This window comes from Camellia sinensis, chromosome 6 (genome assembly GCF_055761805.1).
Source record: "Camellia sinensis isolate YWXY chromosome 6, ASM5576180v1, whole genome shotgun sequence".
NCBI classification, from domain to species: domain Eukaryota; kingdom Viridiplantae; phylum Streptophyta; class Magnoliopsida; order Ericales; family Theaceae; genus Camellia; species Camellia sinensis.
The window spans coordinates 172,932,363-172,954,659 of record NC_138966.1 but is presented as its reverse complement, the minus strand read 5'-3'; the positions used below and the strand labels follow the sequence as shown (position 1 = coordinate 172,954,659).

Here is a 22,297-nt window from a genome sequence, read left to right as displayed (position 1 = left end):
AAAAGTAATTTTTTACCAACTTCACAAATCATTTGTCTAAAAAAGCCAAAAACTTGGTTAAAAGCTAAAAAGTTATTTTTTACCATCTTTTCAAAATAGGCTATAGTAAACAAGTATAGTAACTAAAAAATAATGAAAACTATATTTAATGTCATATTTGATTCACAAAATTAATAATAAAGAAATTAATAATCTCATCAAATTAGTGTGATATACATTATCCAATTAGATTAGTAGGATAAATTAAACCCTTGTCCATTGTTTGATTTGCATTGAATAAGAAAATATATAAATGTAATATTATAACTATATTTATCTTCTTTTCCAATCTTACCCTCTATCAATATTTCTTTAAAATCTTTACTTTATCAAAATTTCTTCATAAATGTGATTTTGAAAAAAATTATAAATAAATAAATAAAAGTAAAATAAAAATACAAAATACAAAGGCCATGTTTGGTTTGTTTTTTAATTTTTTCATAAATATAAACTAATTTGATAAAATAAATATCAAAAAATATTTTTAGCCTTCTAAAATATAAAATTATATAAAAATAATAAGTGTTTTATTTTTTAGTCAAGGGTAAAAGAGTCTTTTTATTTTATTTCCCAACTCAAAATATATAATCTCATCCCTACCCCATTATTAATAATCTTACAAATTTGTTGAATTAATTATCCATCAAATTAATAATCTTGAAACAAAATTTCAAAACAAATACAAAATTATTGAGTCCACAAATTAATAATCTCAATCTCATACTATAATCCTATCAATCAAACATATTCAAAAGTCACAAATTTTTAAAAACACAATTAACTATTATTTAGATATTATGTGCTCAATAGTCCCGGGCAATACACCCACCAGGCACCAAGCACTAAAGCCCTTCACCAAACTGAAACACAGGCCATTGACCAAACAGAGAAATTTAACATAGATCAAAAACCAACATCACACTGCTACAACTGTCATAGAGATACCAGTAACATCTTCCACTCACTGATGCTTGAAAAACACAGAAATTTAACATAGACCAAAAACCAACATCACACTACTACAACTGTCATAGAGATACCCGTAACATCTTCCACTGATGCTTGAAAAACACGAACATCTTGTTGAACGTAGGAAGTTTTTCTTTCATAGAGATGTCAGTATGACAGTAACATCTCCCTCAGATGCTTGAACAACACAATCATCTTGTCTCGATCAGGAAGGTTTTCTTTGATCTCAGACACTTCCTTGAAATTTTTTTTCCATGAATGCAAGCGAGGGAATGACTCTGCTTCTAGCAACTTCACACCTATTATCTCTTCCATGACTTCCAACCAGTAAGCAATCCATCCCAAGGCTATGTCCACCATTCCAACATTCTCTCCGCCGAAGAACTTCTTGTCGCCAAGGGCATGTTCTTCTATGGTTCTCAGCATTTCCAAGCTACCCTGCCTGGCCTTTTCATGTTCTTCCCCGGAGGTTCGAAACATTGTCCAAATTATTATACCCTATAGTACCATAGTAAACAAAAATCATCAAAGATGAAAACAAAGGCATGTTCAATCTTAACCCTCAACTATGCTACATAGGACATTTTTCATAACCCTTAGATTATTTAATCTTTACCCTCAACTATGTCGCATAAATAAGACACTTTTCAAAAAGATTTGTTTTATTACATAGATTAATAGAGAGTTAATGATTCAATATAAAGTTTTTTCAAACGATTTTTTTCTTAAAAATACTGAAACAAATAAAAAAGGTGAAAATATTTACCTTATCTTCAACAAATTTAGCCCAAAATCGAGCGCTAGCCCTATCGTATGGGTTGTTTGGCAGCAAGGGGTTGTGTGGCCATGTCTCTTCTATGTATTCAAGGATAACCATAGACTCACAAATTGGTTTTCCACCATGGACAAACACTGGGATCTTCTTGTGAACTGGGTTGTACTGTAGAAGCAGAGGACTTTTGTTGGAAAGATCTTCTTCTACATATTGGTAAGGTATGCCTTTTAGTTTCAGAGCCCATATGACTCTGCAACTAAATGGACTTGACCATGATCCCAATAGCTTCACTTCCTCCATCTTTGAGGTGTCAATGTGAGAGCCCCTTTGTTCTTGGGTCAACTTATAGTGGTTGTTGGACAACCATTCTTGGGCACCAAGCTAACAATGTCAAAGAATTAATTGTTTATATAAATTATATTAATATATATTGATAGTTGGACGGCTACTAACTACATATACACCTGTGTAAGAATTTTAATGCTGGAGGGAGATTAAGAGTTTTGTGATTCTTAAATTTTTATTTTTATATATAATACGACTAATCTAAAACCTATTAAATTTTCATTTTTATATATAATACCACTAATCTTGATATTCAATTAACTTCAATTTTGACAAGTATACAAGACTAGTGTATAAAATCCAATAGAGAGATTTACAAAAAGATGAAACATATTAAAGAATATACATACACCAAAGAACTTTTCTCCGTCAATAGAGTTGAGATGCTCACACACAACAGGCAAATCAGATTGCAAACCAGATATGGGGGTTCATATCAAAACTACAAACTAATCAAAACAGAAATAGAAGGGGGAACTAGATTGATGACTCTCTTCTCCATGGTTTTTTTTTTTTTTCATATATCAAAGATCAAATTTTTTTTTTGTAAGATGATACAAATTTATGTCTTGCAAATTGTTTGCTCGAGTTTGTGTGGTTTTTGATATTTAATTTTGTAATGCAAGGGTAAATTCAGTATTTTAATTTAAAATTTTGATGACATTATCAATTTTTATCTAATAATAATTGGTGATTAACAAGGAGGGTTGTGTAACTATAAAATTGCCTAAGTGGTATTTATATGAGAAGGGGGTGAGTTTTTAGATTCAAGTAATTTGGCGTTGCAATTTAAAAAAAAAAAAAAAATATATATATATATATATAAATAGTTATTTATAAAAAAAACACACAGTTTTTTAAAATAAAAAAAAATAAACACATTATTAAGTTTTATAAATCTAACATAATTATATACAGTTTTTTTTATTATAAAAAAAATTAATTTACACCATATTTAGCCTTTTTTTTTTTTAGTAATTCCATAGTGATATTACTAAAAAAAAAGATCTTTTAATACTAAAATATTTATTATTTTTTGTGTCGCATTCGATTTTTTAACATTGTTAAAAAAAAAATCAATGTAATCATACTAAATTTATAAGATTTATTATATTTTAATAAGAAAAATGTTAAAAAAGTATACAAGACTGTTATTAATGTTAAAAAATTATTTAAAAAGCATATTGAAATATATAAAAATGTGTGAAGTGTTTTGGTATATGTAAAGAATATATTAATATTATAAATATTTTGTATTTTTTTATGGTCAATGGAACTCTTTTTTATAAGGGTTGTGATTCCTTCCAATCAAATGTGTGAAGTGTTTTGGTATATGTAAAGAATATATTAATATTATAAATATTTTGTATTTTTTTCTGGTCAATAGAACTCTTTTTTATAAGGGTTGTGATTCCTTCCAATCTGTTTGGTCTGTGAGTTTCACCATAAGTGTCAGTTTGATGATTTGAGCTCTATAACTTTTTTATGGAATTTAATTTATCACTTTTTTTTCTTCTTCTGTGTTAAACAAAATGAATTGAATATCTTATGATTATTATATAGATTTAAATTTTTTATATAAATTATATAAATAAATAATTATATAAAATAAATAATTTAAATTATTAAAATAGAACCTAAGCTAAATCACACTAGTTTGAACAATTCATTATAGTCCAAATCTCAACGGTAGGGATCTGACATTTTTAGAACATATCTAACGCTTGCTCTTTTCTTTTTCTTTTTTTTCTTTTCATCAAATTTAAGTTAAAATTTTTATCTGATACTCGGTGTTGTAACGTTAAATTTTCAATTTTTATCAAATAATCGGTTGTTTGGAAGGATGACTGAAAGGATGTTCGGGTGGTCATCCGGTCTAGTGTAAATTTTGTTCAAATTTTTCTCAATTTGATTGTCTACTCGGTTGTCAGGCCGATCGTCCACCCGATTGACCAGTTGGTTATCTATCTAATTGTCTATCGATGGTCATTTGTAAAATTTGACAAAAAGTTAAAAATTTATTTAATTTGATGATCAAATATGACTTTCTTTATTTAATACTAATTTGATAAAACAATTAAAATTGTATTTTTATTAAATTTAAATTTAATAAAAGTTTGAGTAATGATAAGAGATGGTCTTATAACACCTTAATTAAGGATAATGCTAGAGACACCAAATTTTCTACCAAACAAATGACTAAATGTCTCACATGGATATGGGGTCCGCAATTTTGTGAGTCCCACATCCATGTGAGACATTTGATCACTTATTTGATAGAAAATTTAGGACCTCTAACATTTTCTCCTTAATTAATTTTGCAATGCCGCCACGTCAAACCCACCTCCCAACTTAGCCCATACTGATTTAGACACGCCATCAAAATTGGAATGCGCAGAATTTCATAAATTTATATGCATCAATTAATATATTAATATTAATTATGATATTATTATTAATTCTATTAATTATAAAAAATAATATTATATGTATTAATTAATGTATACATTAATATATTAATAAATGATGTGACATCATTCATATAATTGTAGATATTTATATCTTGTATAATAAATGTGATCAATAATAATATCATAACACTAATTGATACATATAATACAAACGAATTATAAATATTAAAAATATCTTAAATTATACTATATAATTAATTAATACATTAATTAATACAATAATTGATGCATATAGTTTTATTTTCCAAAATAATATCAACTGATTATCTGATGAATGTGTACAGGAACTTCACTTCACACTACTCACTCTCACTCTCCATTAACGGAACAAACAACATCACCAATCTGTCTCTACTCATATACAGACAGACACGCATAGTGTACATATATGTCGCTTTCGTATTTGGTGAGGTGCTTCGCTGCAATGGCTGAACCTCCTAATAATAGAGCATTCGAACAAGGGAACTCGAAGAAGAAGAACCCAGTTGTGGAGATTGAAGTGTCGAGTGATGATGGAGATGATGTTGATAGGAGAGGGGAAGTGATGGAGACGACGGGGAAGAAGAGAAAGAAGAGGAAAAGAGAGCCTTCCGGAGAACTGAAAACAGAGGAGGCTCTGCTTCAGGACCCTCTGACCGTGTTTGGCTCAGATATCATGACCATGATTCTACGCCATCTCAACGCACCACGCGTGGCACTATCACTCCTTACCTCGCGAACATGTTACGGAGTTGCTTCCAGCGATAGGCTCTGGAAAAGAAAGGTTTGCCTTCATTTGGGTTTCGCTTAACAATGCCAATTTTGGTTTCTGATGATTTTAAAGTGATTTTTATTGTATTTTACTTTTTTAACAGTGGGGTTTTGTACTTTAATTTATAAGGCTCAATGTATTTTCGACTATGTTTGAAATTTAGGAGAGAAAAGAAAAGAAATGATTATTTAAGTTATAAAAAAAAAAATGAAATAAAATGATTGTGATTTATTTTTTTCTTGTTTGGATAAATAAGAAATAAAAGAAAAGAAATGATTGTGATTTCTCTCTTTCTTATTTAGGCCAAGTTTGGGAACTTGTAAAAAAGTCAAAAAGTTACTCAAAAAGTTAAAAAGTTAATATTATTTACCAAAAGTTAACAATTACGGCTGCACAACTCCCAATTCGAATTTTTCCCTACAAATCAATTTTTACAATTTTTTATTACATATTTTTTTTTATAAAAAGTCAAAAAGTTAACCCAAACATTCATATTTTCAACCTCAAATTTTTAGTCCAAAAAGATAAAAAGTACACTTATTTATGACACCCCAAACAACCCCTTAGTTAGATTTCATAAGAGAAAAAGACAGAAATTATTTTATGTTATATTACCAAAATAATCTTTTTATATTTTGCAATCATTTTATTTCTTTTATTTTTACAGGGACAAAATTGGTATTATGAAAATATAAGAATCTATTGGTTTCTTTTCTCCCAATCTCTCCACTTTTGGAAAAATTGAAAATGAGGGTTATAAGAGAAATGAGTTTCTCTCTGTTTCTCTTCATTTCTCCTCATTTCTCTCCACTTAAGTTATCCAAACAAATAAAAGAAATACATATCTCTCAATTTCTTTTCTTTTTTCTCCAAATCACTCAATCCAAACAGAGTTAGAGAGGATTTGACAATTGGGTTTTCGTGTGGTGTGTGCCTAATTTAGGGGTCACTTTTGTTCTAGAGAGTTATTGGGTTTTAATTTGGGGCTTTATGTCAGTTTAGCCCTAGAGAATTGAATGTTGGGTTTTAATTTGCTATTGCATGCATATCCATTTAGGGTTTTGCTGATTTTTGTTGCTGTGCTTCATTTGGTTTTCCACAGAGCTTACAATTATGCAAGATATTGTTAATACCTAGTTGGGGATTATTTTCGGGAATTGAATTTTTTATTTTATTTTTTGGCTTGGTTTATAGCTGGTGGAGTTTTTTTTTTTTTTTTTTTGAACGATGGGTATATATATAGAATCAACGAAGAGAATGTGGTACATCAGCATTAATAAAAGCAGCAAGAGCTGTATGTGGGTTAGCCACCCAATCCAAAGGCAAAAGATTACAAGCATGGGTCTTTGCTACCTAATTAGCAACATGGTTGTTGTTTCTGGTAGTCCATTTCAAAAGCAAATTCTCCACTCTGACCAGGTGGCGAATATCAAGCAAAATTGCCAACCTTTCCCACGGAGGCACTGTTTCACCCACTCCCAGTTGGATAACTTCTTTACAGTCACTTTTAACAATGGTAGACTTCAAATCGCAAGCTTGGGCCATTGTAGCCGCCATTTTCACCGCATGTGCTTCAGTTACGAAGGCAGATGAAACTGGAAATAAGGAGACTAAGCCATCAATAACGCGGCCTACAGAGTCTCTCATAATAGCAGCAGCAGTTGCTATGGTTCTGTGTTTGTTAAAACTCACATCACAGTTGATTTTACACTCCCCAGAAGGTGCGGGTTCCTAGCCTTCGGCCTCCACCAGCGCTAGTGCTGGTGTATCAGTATGAGAGTAGCCTATCTAACAGTGTGTTTGCTATTCATTCCACCCCTGGGTTATTTTCACAATGGTATCCATGGGGTTAATAGGGATGTGATTAAATAAAAAAGCGTTTCTCGCTTTCCAAATGTACCACCCAATAAATACACCATTGCTAAAGACCAAATCCTCTTCATCATTCTGTCACTTGGGTTTCATCCACTAAGTTGTCCATTCTGCCACATTCACCACAGACCCTTTTTCAATTCTAATATTCAACAGACTTTCGAACTACACAGCTTGAGTCCATGGGCATACCTTAGATGGTGAGCATCGCCGTCGATGGAAATTAACCTTAGAAACAAAAAGATTCTTACAAGCTCGCCACCAAAAGTGCTTGAGTTTGGGAAGGGCCTTAATGGACCACAAACTCTTCCAGAACCCTTTAGAAAATTGAAAAGAGCTTGATGGTTGGGACGGGGAGCTCGATTGCATGGATGTCTTAGCTGCATAGTAACCGGATTTGACCGAGTACTGCCCCAGACTTGGTATGATGCCAAACCAACCGATCTTCGCTGTCCCCCATCGAAATGGGGATGAGCTAAATTACTTGACAATCACCACTAGAAAAACAGTGTTGAAGCACCTCCATGTTCCACTGTTTCCTAATTGGATCAATAGCATCCGAAACTATCATAATGTCACAAAATGGAGGTTTTGGGGATGAAATATGAAAATTAGGCATTATTGGTATCCATTTGTCATCCCAGAACTAAATGGACTCCCCATTTTGGACCTACCATCGCATCCCTTTTTTCAATAAATCCCCCCCTTAAGATAACTGGTCCAAGCCCACGAAGCTCGAGCTCCAATAGTAGCAGTAAGGAAATTGGTGTTTGGGAAGTACAGTCCTTTGAAAAGTTGTGCCCAGTAAGATTGTGGATTAGTGATAAGTCTCCACTCTTGTTTAGCTAACATGGCCTGATTAAGGGCTGAGAAATCTCGAAAACCCAAACCCTCGTGGAGTTTTGAGACACTCATTGACTCCTAATTGGCCCAAGGGATTCATTTATTCATTAGATCTCCTTTACACCAAAAATTCCGAATGGCTCTGTTAACCTTAACACCAAAAGATTTAGGAAACGCAAAACATGCCATAGCATATGAAGGTATGGCTTGGACCGCCGCTTTTAACAAAACCTCTCTTCTGGCATGGGAAAAAAGTTTATTTTTCCAACCTTGCATTTTGGAAACCATCCTGTCCACCAAAAAACCGTAAGCTTCAGCTTTGGATCGGCCCCACTATGATGGAAGCCCCAAATCTTTCGTGTTTGGTTGTGCAAGAGGAGTACCAAGCAACTCTCAGATTTGTCTATTTAATTCCGGAGAAGCATTGGTTGAAAAGAAAACTTCCGATTTAACAAAATTGAGGCGTTGACCAGAAGCAGAGCTATATATACCTAGAGAGTCTAGGCCAACTCCATGGTCTTCGAAAGAGTGGCCTTGAAAAAAAGATGGACATTATCTGCAAATAAAAGGTGGGACACCACTGGACAAGTCCTTCTCATTTTTATGCCTGTAATTTTGTTGTCCTAGACTTTCATCTCGATCAATTTGGACAAGGTCTTAGCCACCAGGACAAACAGATATGGGGATAGCGGATCTCCCTGTTTAAGGCCACAAAAGGATGTAAAGGAGGCCCTCTTTTTCCCATTTGCAAAGATTGAAAACTTGACTGTAGTAACACACTCCATTACCCAACAAATCCAACAATCATGAAAACCCATTTTCTGAAGTACAGCTTTGAGGTAATCCCATTGAATACGATCATACGCCTTGTTGAAGTCTAGTTTTAAAGCTAAATCCACTTGTCTCTCCCCTTTTTTCTGCTTCAAGAAGTGAAACCCTTCACGTGCCACCAGAATACCATCTTGAATGAGTCTTCCCGGAATGAAAGCCACCTGATTAGGGAATATAAGATAGTGAAGGAAGTGCTTGAGTCTGTTGGCTATGATCTTTGTGATAATCTTCATTTTGAAATTACACAAGCTGATCGGTCTATATTGTGCCAGTTTCTCTAGTGTCGCTACCTTGGGAATTAAGACCAGATTAGTGTTGTTCCATTCCGGAGGAACAGACCCCGTATTAAAGAAATCCTGAACCGCTAAGCACACTTCAGAACCCACAATTTCCCAATGATTTTGATAGAAAATGCCTTGAAACCCATCTAGTCCAAGGGATTTTAGAGAGCCAAGTTGAAAGGTTGCACTTTTAATCTCCTTATTTGTAACAGGTTTAATTAGCTCAGCATTTACCTCCTCTGAAACTTCCCGTGTGACTACTGATAGAGCCTCCGTAAAATCCCTGTCATCCACTGCTTGGAAAAGAGTTTGAAAATAACAAAGCAAGTGCTCGTTGTAGACACCCCATTTTTGACCGACCTTAAGACTCAGACGTCATCGATTGAGCGCTCGGTGATTGCGCATGTTGTGCTCGTTTCGAGGTTTCAGAGTTTTTGGCTGAGAGCCTTGCCTTTAGGCCTCTAAACTCTTTGTACTTTGGCTTGGTTTGCAGACTAAGTCTTGTTTTCCTTGCCTAAGGGAGGGAGAGGTCTTGTAGACCACTCTTTTGTGGTCGTAAACCACTTTTCCCGTTTGGAGACTAGTTTCTGATTTTCGAAGCCTTCGGCTGCGCGTCTTGTCTCAGGACCACTTAACGTTCTCCGTTTGGCATGATTTTTGAACCACACCTTGTTTCCTTGGCCTAGAGGGCCACTGTAGTTTGGGAGACCACTTTGTGGTCGTAAACCACTTTTGGTGTTTGTCAGCTAGTTTTTGAGGCTCCCGGCTACACGCTTTGCCTCCCGAACTTTCGTCTTGTATCCGTTTTGGTTTGTTTTTGGTACAAACCTCGTTTTCCTTGTTTGGAAGGTGGTCCAAGGGTGGGAGACCAGTTTCTCTCCCCGCAAACCACTTTTCTTCCTGCCAGCCAATTTTCTGGTCTGACAACTGGTCTCCTTGGTCTTTGGGCCATATTTTCTGGTCGGCCACCACACCATTGCATTGTTTTCATGCTACTGACCATCTCCCACCACGGCCGACCAGTTGTCTTTTTGGGAGACCACTTAAAGTGGTTGGCTAACCACTTAAAGTAGTTGGCCGACCACTTCAAGTGGTCGGCCACTTTTTGAAGATATTTTCCTCCAGCTGTGCCAGCTGGAGGGCACCAGAACCATCCTCCATATGAAGGGATGGCCTTGAACCTTAGCTTCTTCAAGAAGCTTTGCTTTTGGTTCTTTATAAGAGAGAACCACCTCCTCCCTCTTCTAGGTTTAGAAAAATTGCCTTGAGGGTTATACATATAGCTTTGTCTCTGTATTGCTCTTGTTCTTGATTTTGTGCCTTAAAAGTGTAGTTTTACCACACTTTAACACACAAACACACACTCAAACACCATACTCTTGGAGATGAGGTCCCGTGAGGTTGTTTTTGAAGCTTTTGGACTGGTTTTGGTTGGAAAAAGCTGCTGGAGTTTTGGTTTTGAAGAAGGTCTTCAAGGGTGAGTTTTTAACCTTTTAAACCCCCATTCTTGCTTAAGCTTTTGGACCCTTTTGCATGCTGTTTTAAGTTTAACTCTTAACTACAAAAAGTTCTAATTTTTGGTGCTTAAGATCTTTGTTTAAGGTCACTTTTGTGTTTGGGGTTGTTTACCCCCTCTTAGGCCTTGTTTGGCCTTGCTTTTGTGCCTTTTTTTTAAGCTTTGGGATCACCTTGTTTTGGCCTTCTCACCACTGAAATCCAGGATTTCAGTGGTGGGGATGGTGTTTTAAGGTCCCAAAAAGGAGAGGGTCATCCCCTCTCCTCGTGTCTTCAATACATGTCTTGAATGCCTCATGTGTGAGCATGTTTGTTAAGCTTGTGTTAGCTTGTATCTTAGCATGTATTTGTGGTTATTTTGCTGAGGCTTACCACTGTTTTTGCTTGGTTTGGTCATTCCATGCATGCCTAATACACTTGTAGTGTAAATCACACAAACTAGTCTTTGTATGCTTCATCAAGTAGCATGTCATTCTAGCTTGATTTGAGTCCATTTCAACATGTTCTTGGTGTTTTTTTACCATGTCATACCTCTGTTGGGGTTTGGTTTGGTTGGCCTTTGCATGCTCCATGCACTTGTAGTGCATTTCCATGAAATAGCCTAACATGCATCATGCTTTGACATGTCATTCTAGCATGCTTTTGGCTTAACTTCAGGAAGCTTTTGTCCAAATTTTAGCATGCTTTAGCTCTAATTTTGGTTGTTTTGGCCATGCATGACTTGCTTTGTATGGCCATGCATGACTTGCTTTGTATGGCCATGGTTCAATCTAGCTTGTTAGCTTTGTGCACCAAGTTCATTAGCATGCGTTGCTTGACCTATTTCAATGATTTGGCATCATTTCTTATGTTATTTCAGTCCATGTTTCATGCTCATGCACTTGCATTTATCACTCATTCAATGCGTTGGAGGGTTTGCCCCTTTATGCCTTAACATGAATCATTGCGTATGCCTTCATGCCTTAGCTTGCGAGCCATCATTTCAATGTGTTTTTGGGGTTATTTGGTCATGATATAACTCTGATTTTTGTTCGTTAAGTCATCCCATGCTTGGTCTTAATAGGTGTAGTGTAATCCACCTTATTTGCCTTGTATGCATTATGCCTTATGCCCTTCATTCTAGCTTGTTTTGGCTTCCTTCTATGCATGTTTTAGTATCATTTTGACATGTTCTAGGACTGTTTTGGGTTGCCTTTGCTATATCCTTCATGCTTTGTATAGCTGTAGTGCAATTGGCCTTGCTAGCTTTGTGTTTTGTTGACTCATGCATGCTATCTTTGAGCTATTTAGATGATTTGGCATCATTTAATATTTCATTTCAGAGCTTATAGCATTTTCATGTTCCCACTTCTTTCATGCTTTGAATGCCTTTAAGTGTTGTGCATTGTTGCCTTACTTATGGCCTAGCATGTTGTAGACACCCCATTTTTGACCGTCCTTAAGACTTGGACGTCATCGTTTGAACACTCGATGATCACCCATGCTCGTGTTCATTTTGAGTTCCCGAAGGTCTCGGCTGCGAGCCTTGCCTTAGGATCTCTCAACTTGTTTGTTTTGTGCTTGGTTATGGACCAAGGACTTGTGGTTTTGCTTCTAAGGGAAGATGGTGGCTTGTTGGCCATCCCCTCAACCTATCGGCTAAGGCATGATGCCATCGGCCATGTTTTCTTGCCATCGGCCAAAAGTGATAGTCGATCGGCACTTGGTTTGGTCGATCGGCACTTTGTTAGGTCGATCGGCTATATTTTTGAGCCGAGACCTTTCCATCTGCTTTTTACAGATATTTTCTGCCAGCTGTGACAGCTGGTGGGCACAATTCGCATCCTCCATACATGTGTATGGAGGGATTTGCACCTTGTTCTTGCTTCTCCAAGAAGCTTTGGAATTGAATTCCTATAAGAAGGGAGCTCCTCCTCCCTTCTCAGAGGGTCTGGAAAATTGATATAGAGTTCATATATATATATATATATATATCTATATATATTTGCCTCTCTCTTTACATTTGTGTGTGTGTTTGTGCCTTAAAGTGTAATATCTTCACACTATTGCACACAAACACCTAGCAATACACCATCCTTGGTTGCTGAGGTCCTTAGGAGTTGGTTTTAGTGTTCTTGGATTGGTTTTGATTAGAAAAAGGTGCTGGAGTAGTGTTCTTGAAGGTGTTCTTCAAGGGTGAGCTTCTACCTTTTAATACCCCATTTTAGCTTAAGCTTTTAGACCCTTTTGCATATTGTTTTAAGCTTAACTCTAAAATAAAATAAGTTTTGATTTTTCATACTTAAGATGATTGTTTAAGGTAACTTTTGGTTGGGGGTAGTCTACCCCCTCTTAGGCCTTGTTTGGCCTTATTTTGTGCCTTTCTTTTTGGGCCTTGGAACTATCTTTTTTTGACCTTCTCACCACTGAAATCTAGAGGATTTTTAGTGGTGGAGAAGTGGTTTTGGAGTCTTGAATAGGAGAGGGACACCCCCCTCTCCTTGTGTCTCATATGCTTGCATTATTGGCTCATAATGGTAGCATGTTTGCTTAGCATGTTTTGGCTTCATTTCAGCATGTATTAGGCCTTATTTTTCCATGTTATACCTCTGTCCAAAGTTGGTTTAATAGCATCTTGCATGCATCATGCACTTGCCTTGCAATCTTCTCATGCCTCATATATTTAGACCATCATTCTTGTATGTTTTGGCTCAACTAAAAGAAGCTTCTAGTCATGTTTTACCATGCTTGAGATCTGTTTTGTATTGTTTTGTTCATATAGGCCATGCTTTGTATAGCTACAATGCATTCTAGCTTGTTGGCTTTGAGTGTCCAAGTCATTAACGTGCATTACTTGGACCATTCTCATGATTTGGTATCATTTGAAATGATATTTCAGTCCATGAAGTGTGACCATGCATTCACATTTGTCACATTTTCCATGCATTGGGAGGTTGGTGTTTTATGCCTTAAGAGTGGGTCATTGTGCATGTCTCTATACTTAGGTCTATGGGATGCAATCTCAGTGGGTTTTTGGGCTTATTTTGACATGCCATAACTCTATTTTTCATTGGTTAAGTCATGCCATGTTTGGTTGTAATAGGTGTAGTGTAACACCTCTTTGTTAGCCTTGCATGCTTCATGTTTTGTGCTCACCTTTCTAGCATGTTTAAGCCTCATTCCATGCATGTTCTAGCCTTGTTTTGGCCTGCCTTGGGACTGTTTTGGGTCACCTAGGGCTTGGTTGATATGGCCTTAGTACAAGCACCTTGGCTAGCCTTAAGCCTTGAGCTTCCTTGCATGTTATGCTTGACTTGTTTGAGTGGTTTGGCACCACTCCTTGCATGATTTCAGAGCTTACCTTATTGTCACATTATCATGTTTGTCACTTCTTGCTAATGTTTGAGGATTGTACATTGTTGCCTAGTTTTTAGGCCAATTGGCACGCATGCTCATTTTGCATTTCATTCCATCATTTCTTGGCATGTTTGGCCACTATTTTGGTACGGCTGAGGTCTGTCCATTTGCAATATAAGTCCATAAGTCATGCGGTTTGTGTGTTGTCGCATGCTTATCGCATTGCATGTTGTTGCATGCCTATTGCGTTATATGTTTGCATGTTTAGGTTGCATATCTATTGCATGTTAGTTGTATTGCATGACATGGATGCATATTTGTTACATGCTTGAGTTATTTGCATTGTTGCTTGCATACTCATATTGCATTGGGTTTATTTGCATGCCATTAGCTTTGATGCTTTGCATAACTTTTCCATGCTTACATGTATTGCATTGTGTTTGGTTTGGGGTGTCAAACCAAACATGAGGACTAAGGGACGTTTCGTACTTGAAGTGACGAAACGTATCTCAATCCTCAGTCGTCGACACTCTTGATTATGCATGATAGAGTTTTGGGCAGTCACGTGTTTTTATGTATTCATTATACATTGAATTGCACACTTGACTTCTTTGGCCATCATGCATCGAAATACGTGATTGATGGCCCGAGGGTCAAGCACTACACTCCTTTGAGTCTTAAACATGATAAGGGGTGTTGTTGCAAACATTATCTTGCAAATGTATTGCCATGCCCTTGTTTGTCCTCTGCTGCAGCATGAGGAGCAGTTTGCAGGAAGATATTGTCGATCGGCTATTTTTAGTGCTGATCGACTAACCTTTTTTGGCCAATGGGCTCACAAATGGTCGATGACCTATTTCTCTTGGCCGATGGCCTTTCAACATGTCCATGGAGTGGTTCATAGGCATCACAGAAGTTGGAACAGTTTTCAGAGGTGCAGAACAGTGCAAACAGAGACAACTTGAGGCATGGCAACGGGTTTCCGAGCGAGGCGATCGGGCATGCATCATTTAATCATTCCGAGGAAAAGCTGTGGCAGCCTCTTTGGTTTCATACTTAATCTGTTTTGTAACTTAATTAATTTGCTTAATTAGGTAATGTAGACACCCCATTTTTGACCGTCCTCAAGACTTGGACGTCACCATTTGAACACTTGGTGATCATCCTTGTTTGTGTTCGTCTTGAGTTCCCGGAGGTCTCGGCTACACGCCCTGCCTCAGGATCTTTCGACTCGACTGTTTTGTGTCTGGTTTTGCACCGAACACTTGTTGTTTTGCTTCCGAGGGTGGGAAATAGCTTGTACGCCATCCCCACACCTCACCGGCCATGGCTTGAGGCCACCGGCCTTGTTTCCTTGCCACCGGCCATTGTTGATGGCCAGTCGGCACTATTGATAGCCGGTTGGCATTGTGTTTGGTCGGCCGGCCACTTTTTTGATCAATCGGCTACTTTTCCTAGCCGAGGCCTTTTCTTGAGGGAGCTTGACCCTTTTGGACCTTTTTTTAGCTTCTCCAAGAAGCTTGAACCTTTTGACCCTTTTTTTAGCTTCTCCAAGAAGCTTGACCTTTTTTTAGCTTCTCCAAGAAGCTTGAACCTTTTGACCCTTTTTTAGCTTCTCCAAGAAGCTTGACCTTTTTTAGCTTCTCCAAGAAGCTTGACCCCTTTTTTAAAGCTTCTTGAAGAAGCTTGAACCTCTTGCCCCTTTGCCTAGCTTCTCTAAGAAGCTTGGCCCTTTTGATCCAAGCTTCTAAAAAGCTTGGCCCTTTTGCTCAAAGCTTCCAAGAGAAGCTTGAACCCTTTGCTCCAAGCTTCTAAGAGAAGCTTGAACCCTTGTCTAGCTTCTCCAAGAAGCTTGACCCCTTTGCCTAGCTTCTCCAAGAAGCTTGGCCCTTTTGCTCCAAGCTTCTAAGAGAAGCTTGACCCCCTTGACCCTTTTTTGCTTAGCTTCTCTTAGAAGCTTTAAGCCTCCATCTTCTCTATAAATAGAGAGCCTATCTTTCCGTTTAAAGGGTTGAAGGAATTTGTCTAAGACAAAAACCATACACTTCCCTCCATATCTTTACATCTCAAGCTCCAAACTCCATTGTTCTTACTCCATTACACACCACCTCCTATCCTAACACCTCCACCACCACTCTAAGGATCTTGGAGGCCATTTTCAAAGGCTAAAGGAGCTGGTTGTGGTCCAGAAAAGGGACTGTTTTGCTAAGCTACAAGGGTGAGCACACTTTACCCTCTTTTATTCCCCATTTTTGCACAAGTTTTTAGCCTATCTTGCTTGCTGTTTTGAGCTTTGTGTATAACATAAAAAAGTTCTGTTTTTTTGTGTTTAAGATACTTCATTGAGGACACTTTTGTGTTTGGGGTCGTTTACCCCCTCTTAGGCCTTGTTTGGCCCCATTTTGTGCTATTTTTGGTGAGTTTCGGGACCACCTTGTTTGGGCCTCCTCACCACTGAAATCTTGAGGGATTTCAGTGGTGAGGATGGTGGTTTAAGGTCCTAAGAAGGAGAGGGCCATCCCCTCTCCTTGTTGTCTTGTTTGATGCCCTTTTTGGCCTTACAAAGGGGCCTATATTTGCACACTTCTTGAGCTCGGTTCAGGCATTTTTCAGTGGATTTTAGGACCCCCATAAGCCATTTCCAGAGTTGTTTTGGTCATATTGGATGTCTATCTTGCATGTGCTTAATAACTCCTTGCATGGCCCTCTAAAGTAACTCATCATTTTTGCATACCATGGTTGCGTATCAGTGGTTATTTGGGCCTATTTTCACATGTTTTATTCACTAATTTTTGATGGTTTGGTGAGATTCCATGTGCATCATACACTTGCTTTGTATTCCTCTATTTTGCCTAGAAATGCATCTTGCCTTTGGACTACCATGCTTGCATATTTTGGCTTAGCTTTGTGAAGTTTTTGGTCATGTTTTAATATGCTTAAGGTCTGTCTTGGGTCTTTAGATTCACATTTTCCATGCTTAGGATAGCCCCTTTGCATTTTGGCTTGTTGGCCTTAAGTGCGTGAGTATGTAGCATGCTTTATTTGCTTTGTTTTATTGGTTTGGCACCATTTGTAGCATCATTTCAGTCCCTTTGACATGCTTGTATGCTTGCCTTGGACACCTCTTTAATGCTTTCAAAGTTTGTGTAGCATGCTCCATGTTTTGGCATTTGTGCATGCCTTTGAATTTAGGTCATTTGGATGCCATCTAAATGATCTTTAGGCCTTGTTTTAATATGCTAAAATTCTGTTTTTAGTCATTTAATTCATGCCATGTGTGGTTGCACTAAGTGTAGTTCAATATTTCTTTGGTGGGCCTTAGGAATTGGACCATATTTGCGTGCATGTTTGCATGTCATTTAGCCCTTATTTCATAGCATTATGGCCACTGTTTTGGGCCTAATTAGAGTTGCCCAAATCATGTTTAAGTCCATCTCTTTGTTTGTTGCATGCTCTCCTTGTATTTTGTAGCATATTGGTGAGTTGTTGCATGTTTGAAATCACATGATTGAATGAAGTCACATGTTGGCTTACATGCTTGAATGCCTACATTAGCCTTGCACACTTGTTAGTCACATTGCTCTATGCCTTGCATTTCTTGCATGCTCATTTGCATCGCCGTATTGCATGCCTAGTTAACATGCTTAGGTTGCATTGCATTGGCATGCATGCTTGGCCTCTTGACTATCCATGATAGAGGTTAAGTCCCCATTGGTTTGATTGTTTGCATTGCATTTGACATGGAAATGCATAACTTGGTCTCTTGGACCATCACGCATTGAAATGCGCGATTGATGGTCCGAGAGCCAAGGAGCATGTCCCTTTGAGTCACTAACATGATAAGGGATATGATTGGTGCATATATGCCTTGAATTGTATTGCCATGCTCTGCCTTGCCCTCTGTTGCTGTCAATTGCAAATTCTGTAGGAGCTTTCTGTCGACCGGCAGTTCTAAGTGCCGACCGGCAATCCTCCCTCTGCCGATAGCTTCACCAATGGCCGGTGATTACATTCCACTGCTGGTGGGCATTCTACCCAGCCGATGGCATTCCCCAGTATCCAGAGAAGCAATCCTGAGGTTTTGGCAGCCTCCAGAGGAGTAAAGAAAGGAAAACAGAGGCAGCCTATGCATGGCGGTGCACTTCCGAGCAAGACCCGAGCACACATTGCATCTAGCTCTCTTCCCGAGGCGGTTTATTATTATTTTTTTAGCTTAGTTAGTTTGTCAGCTAATTAGGCAATTTGTAATAATTAATTAGCTTGTAGGTTAATTATCTGTATTATTCTTTTGGTCCCTCCGAGTGAGGGTAAATTTGTAATAAGTGTGGGTGAGTGTGTGAATGTCTTCCAACCCCCACTTCTTTCTTCCCTTTTATTTACCTTCTTATAATGGTAGATTAGGGCATGTTTAAATTAGCATACCTTATGTTATGCATGCGTGCATCCATACATTTGTCTTGCATGCACCGGGTTCGGCGCATCATGCTAACTGCATTTATATTTCAATTCCAAATTGAATACGTGCATTAATTGGTTGCATTTCACATGCCATGTTTAGGTTAGCCGAGCCTACTCTAATTGCATCTTGCATGTGTTGCATTAGTCAACTTGACATGAACTAGGATCATGCATGTTTGCTAACTAGTTTATTGTTTTGGCTTGGAGTACAATGTAAGTATTTATGCTTTAGCATCTCGCATGCGTGTGAATGCTATCATGACAGTATGCTTACCATGTGGCTAGATGCTTATGTGATAAACTGTTTGAATGCCTGTGGGTGAAGGTTGGATTGTTTGAGTTGGAAAAACTCGTTGAAATCCGTATTTTAGCCTACTTGCGAGTAGCAAATTTCAAAACATTTTTCCAAAACAAATGGATATGCAATGCTTATTTCCAAATTAGGCAATCTAGTCTATACTTGTTTGCTGTGCGCATAACATAGTAATTCTAGGCTAATAAATGGTTTAAGAACACATAATGTTTTCAAAAACGGATATCACGGTTAGTAGAGGCCGATCTTCAGATCGGGCGAGAGGGGGTGCTCATAGCTGACCTTCCCCAATCGTACCCTAGCTCCCGAGCCGAGACAACTCCGGTGATGACGGACATGTGGCCTTCGGCACCGAGTCAGGATTTCCTAAATTCCCCCATAAAAAATATTTAGGTGGCGACTCTGTATCTGGCAAAGCAGTTCATGTTTGGCACTTCTTTTCAAAATCTGTTTCTCAAAACGATTTGCCGGATTTGGACTCTTTGGTTCAGATTAAGGACCGTGAAACAAAATCGAGTCCGAACTGTAGCGGGGCCCCATGCGGGCGCGTCTACAGGTAAGAGTTTTGTAATAATTAATTAGCTTGATTAGTTAGTCAATTAGTTGGTTTGTATTATTTATTCGGACTCTTCGTCGAGATGGCGAATTTTGTAATAAGTGTGCGTGCGTGTGTGAATGTCTTCCAACCCCACGTCTTTCTCCCTTTTACTTAACTGCTTATGATGGTTAGTTCTAGGTCATGTTTCAATTAGCATCCTTATGCTTGCATGTTTGCATCCATTCATCTGTATTGCATGCACCGGGCTCGGCACATCATACTAACCATATTGTATTTCAATTCCGATTTGAATACATGATTATCAAGTTGCATCTCATATGCCATTTTAGAATAGCCGAGCCTATTTCTAGTTATATTTTGCATGTGTTGCATTAGCCATCTTAACATAGCCAGGATCATGCATTGGTTACTAACTAGCTATTGTTTTGGCTCGGAGTATTAGGTAAACTTTTATGCTTTAGCATCTTGCATGAGTGTGAGTGTTGCCATGATAGCATGCTTGTTATGAGGCTAACTGCTTATATGATATAACTGCTTGAATTCCTATGGGTGAAGGTTGGATTACTTGAATTGGAACAATTCATCAAAATGTACATTTTAAGCCCACTTTGCAGAATGGCAAAATCATGTTTTCTTAAAGCCCACTTGAGGGTGGCAAATCCACGTCTTAGCCTACTTGCGGGTAGCAATTTCAAACCGTTTTCAAACAAACAAACATGAGATGTTTTGTTCCAACTTAGGCGATCTAGTCTATACTTGTGTGTTGTGCGTATCACATAGTAATTCTAGCTAATAACTGGAATAAGAATGCATGTGTTTTCAAAAATAAGATATCATGCTTAGTACAGGCTGATCTTTGATCGGGCGAGCGGGGGTGCTCATTGCATGACCTTCCCCTCTCGTACCCAAGTTCCCGAGCCGAGACAACTTTGGTGATGACGGACACGTGGCCTTAGGCACGAGTTAGGGTTTCCTAAATTCTCCAAAAATAAAATATTTAGGTGGCGACTCTGTATCTAGCAAAGCAGTCCATGTTTGGCACTTCTTTCTTAAAAATCAGTTTTCCAAAACGATTTGCCGGATTTGGACTCTTTGGTGATTTATCAGTCTTGCATCGCACTTTGCGAGATTAGATTCAGAACCGTGACATCGAGTCCGAACTGTAGTAGCTAGAGAACAAAACGAGATTTTCTCGGGAGTTCTCCGGGCACGTCTACAGTTTCTGGCGACTTTGCTGGGGAGTTAGAGAACTTGACTCAAACTCACGATATCTTGTTTTAACTACACTTATGTGTTTCTTTGCATTGCATTTGCATTGGTGTGCCTAGGACACCGTGTTTACCGTATGCTATTTCTGAACGGTTTGTCGGAGGCTTGCTTTGAGAAGCGTGCCATAAGGCTGACCGGTTGCGGGCTTTACCACGACGGGAACACAAACCCCGGTTGTTACCGGGGCACCCTTTGACCATTCGACCTAGTGCATATCAGAATCCATAGTGACTATTCCAAGCTAGGACAGGTTGCTTACCCGATCATAGGTTGTTTGAAGCCGCTGCATGCGTAGTGAAACCCTAGCTCCTGACAAAATAGGACAGGGAAACCCCACCTCAACATAGGGGTGTTTTGGCTCTCACTTACTTGTTATGTGCTTTTAGAGTGCGTCTCTACAGGAAAACATGTATCAGTTTGCAAGTTTGGGTATCAGGCCTGAGGGCATCAGCATCTGGGAATCGGTTTTACCTGCAGGTATCAGATTTAGATTTGGGGCAGTGATTTGGGAACATTGATCAGTGGTTGAGAACGGTCCTTTCAACTTGTGTTTGCCAACTGCATGTTGTCTTTATTTAAGCTGTTATACTGTTCGTTTTTCTGTTCATTATTTCCTTATTATGCTTTATTCATCTTTTTGCAAGGTAGTTTAGCACCATTGCATCCGACCAGGTAGATATCCCTCGAGCACTCTGGGTTAGAGGTCGTAGGCTTAATCGATCCAAGGATTTGATAGATGAACAAGCAGTGTTCCTTTCTTTACCTCTGGTTACCAGACGGAGGTCAAAAAGGCGTAGTGTATCGGTACAGCGGTCGCCAGATCAGTGGTCTGCCCCACCAGTGAACAATCAGGCTGAGGTCTCAGTGTCTATTGCAGGGACAGGTATACCGGTTGTTTAGCTAGATCAGCATAGTATGGCAGGAATAGAGGAGATGATGCATCAGCTATAGGAAAGTATGAAAGCCATGCAGCAGGATGCTGCCCGTCAAGCAGAATTTGCCACACGCCAGGCCGGGGTTGTGGCCTAACAAGCGGAGTTGATTGCTAGACTTCAGCAACAACAACCACCACAGCAAGCCGGAGCATCCGCTTCGTACCAGGTTCCTCCCCCACTAAGAGTTCCAATACTCAGGGAGACAACAAATGTCTAGGAAGATACGAACATCCCAATAGGGCCGGCTCTGCCCCCAATCCTACCCCAGCTATCCAAAACACTTACCAACCTACCGGATTCCCCCTTTGAGTTCGAGGTGAACCCCACAGTACTAAAAGTGAGCAAGCTTGAAAAGCTGTTCAAGAAGTCCCAGGGCGTGAAATCAATTTCGGATATTAAGGATGGGTACACCGACTCGGCCGTGACTTTGCCAGACCGGTTTAAAATGCCGCACATAGATCGTTTCGATGGGTCTGGAGATCTTATGGTGCATTTGCGGCTATTCTCGGACATACTAAGGCCGATGGGCCTCTCTAGATTGCAGAAGCTTTCTTTTTTTGGCCGGACCCTATCGGGTGTAGCGGCCATTTGATATGCAAAACTAGAGGACTCCGTTAAGAGAAGTTGGGAGGAGATGGTTGAGGCCTTCATGGCTTAATACTCCTATAATACACAGATTGAGTTCACAACTCGTGATCTCGACGTAACCAGGCAAGAGCCGAAAGAGAGCTTCTC

At 38.6% G+C, this 22,297-nt stretch overlaps 1 protein-coding gene across 1 annotated transcript; it reads right to left on the bottom strand.

The window, feature by feature from the left end:
- Positions 1-801: 801 nt before the first annotated feature.
- On the bottom strand, positions 802-2,210 carry LOC114299492 (putative glutathione S-transferase). Its single transcript, XM_028244256.2, has 2 exons — positions 1,775-2,210; positions 802-1,506 (listed from the first exon to the last, which is right to left on the bottom strand). The coding sequence occupies exons 1-2, from the start codon at positions 2,081-2,083 to the stop codon at positions 1,156-1,158; spliced, it is 660 nt and encodes a 219-aa protein (XP_028100057.1). The 5' UTR covers positions 2,084-2,210; the 3' UTR covers positions 802-1,155.
- Positions 2,211-22,297: the final 20,087 nt, after the last annotated feature.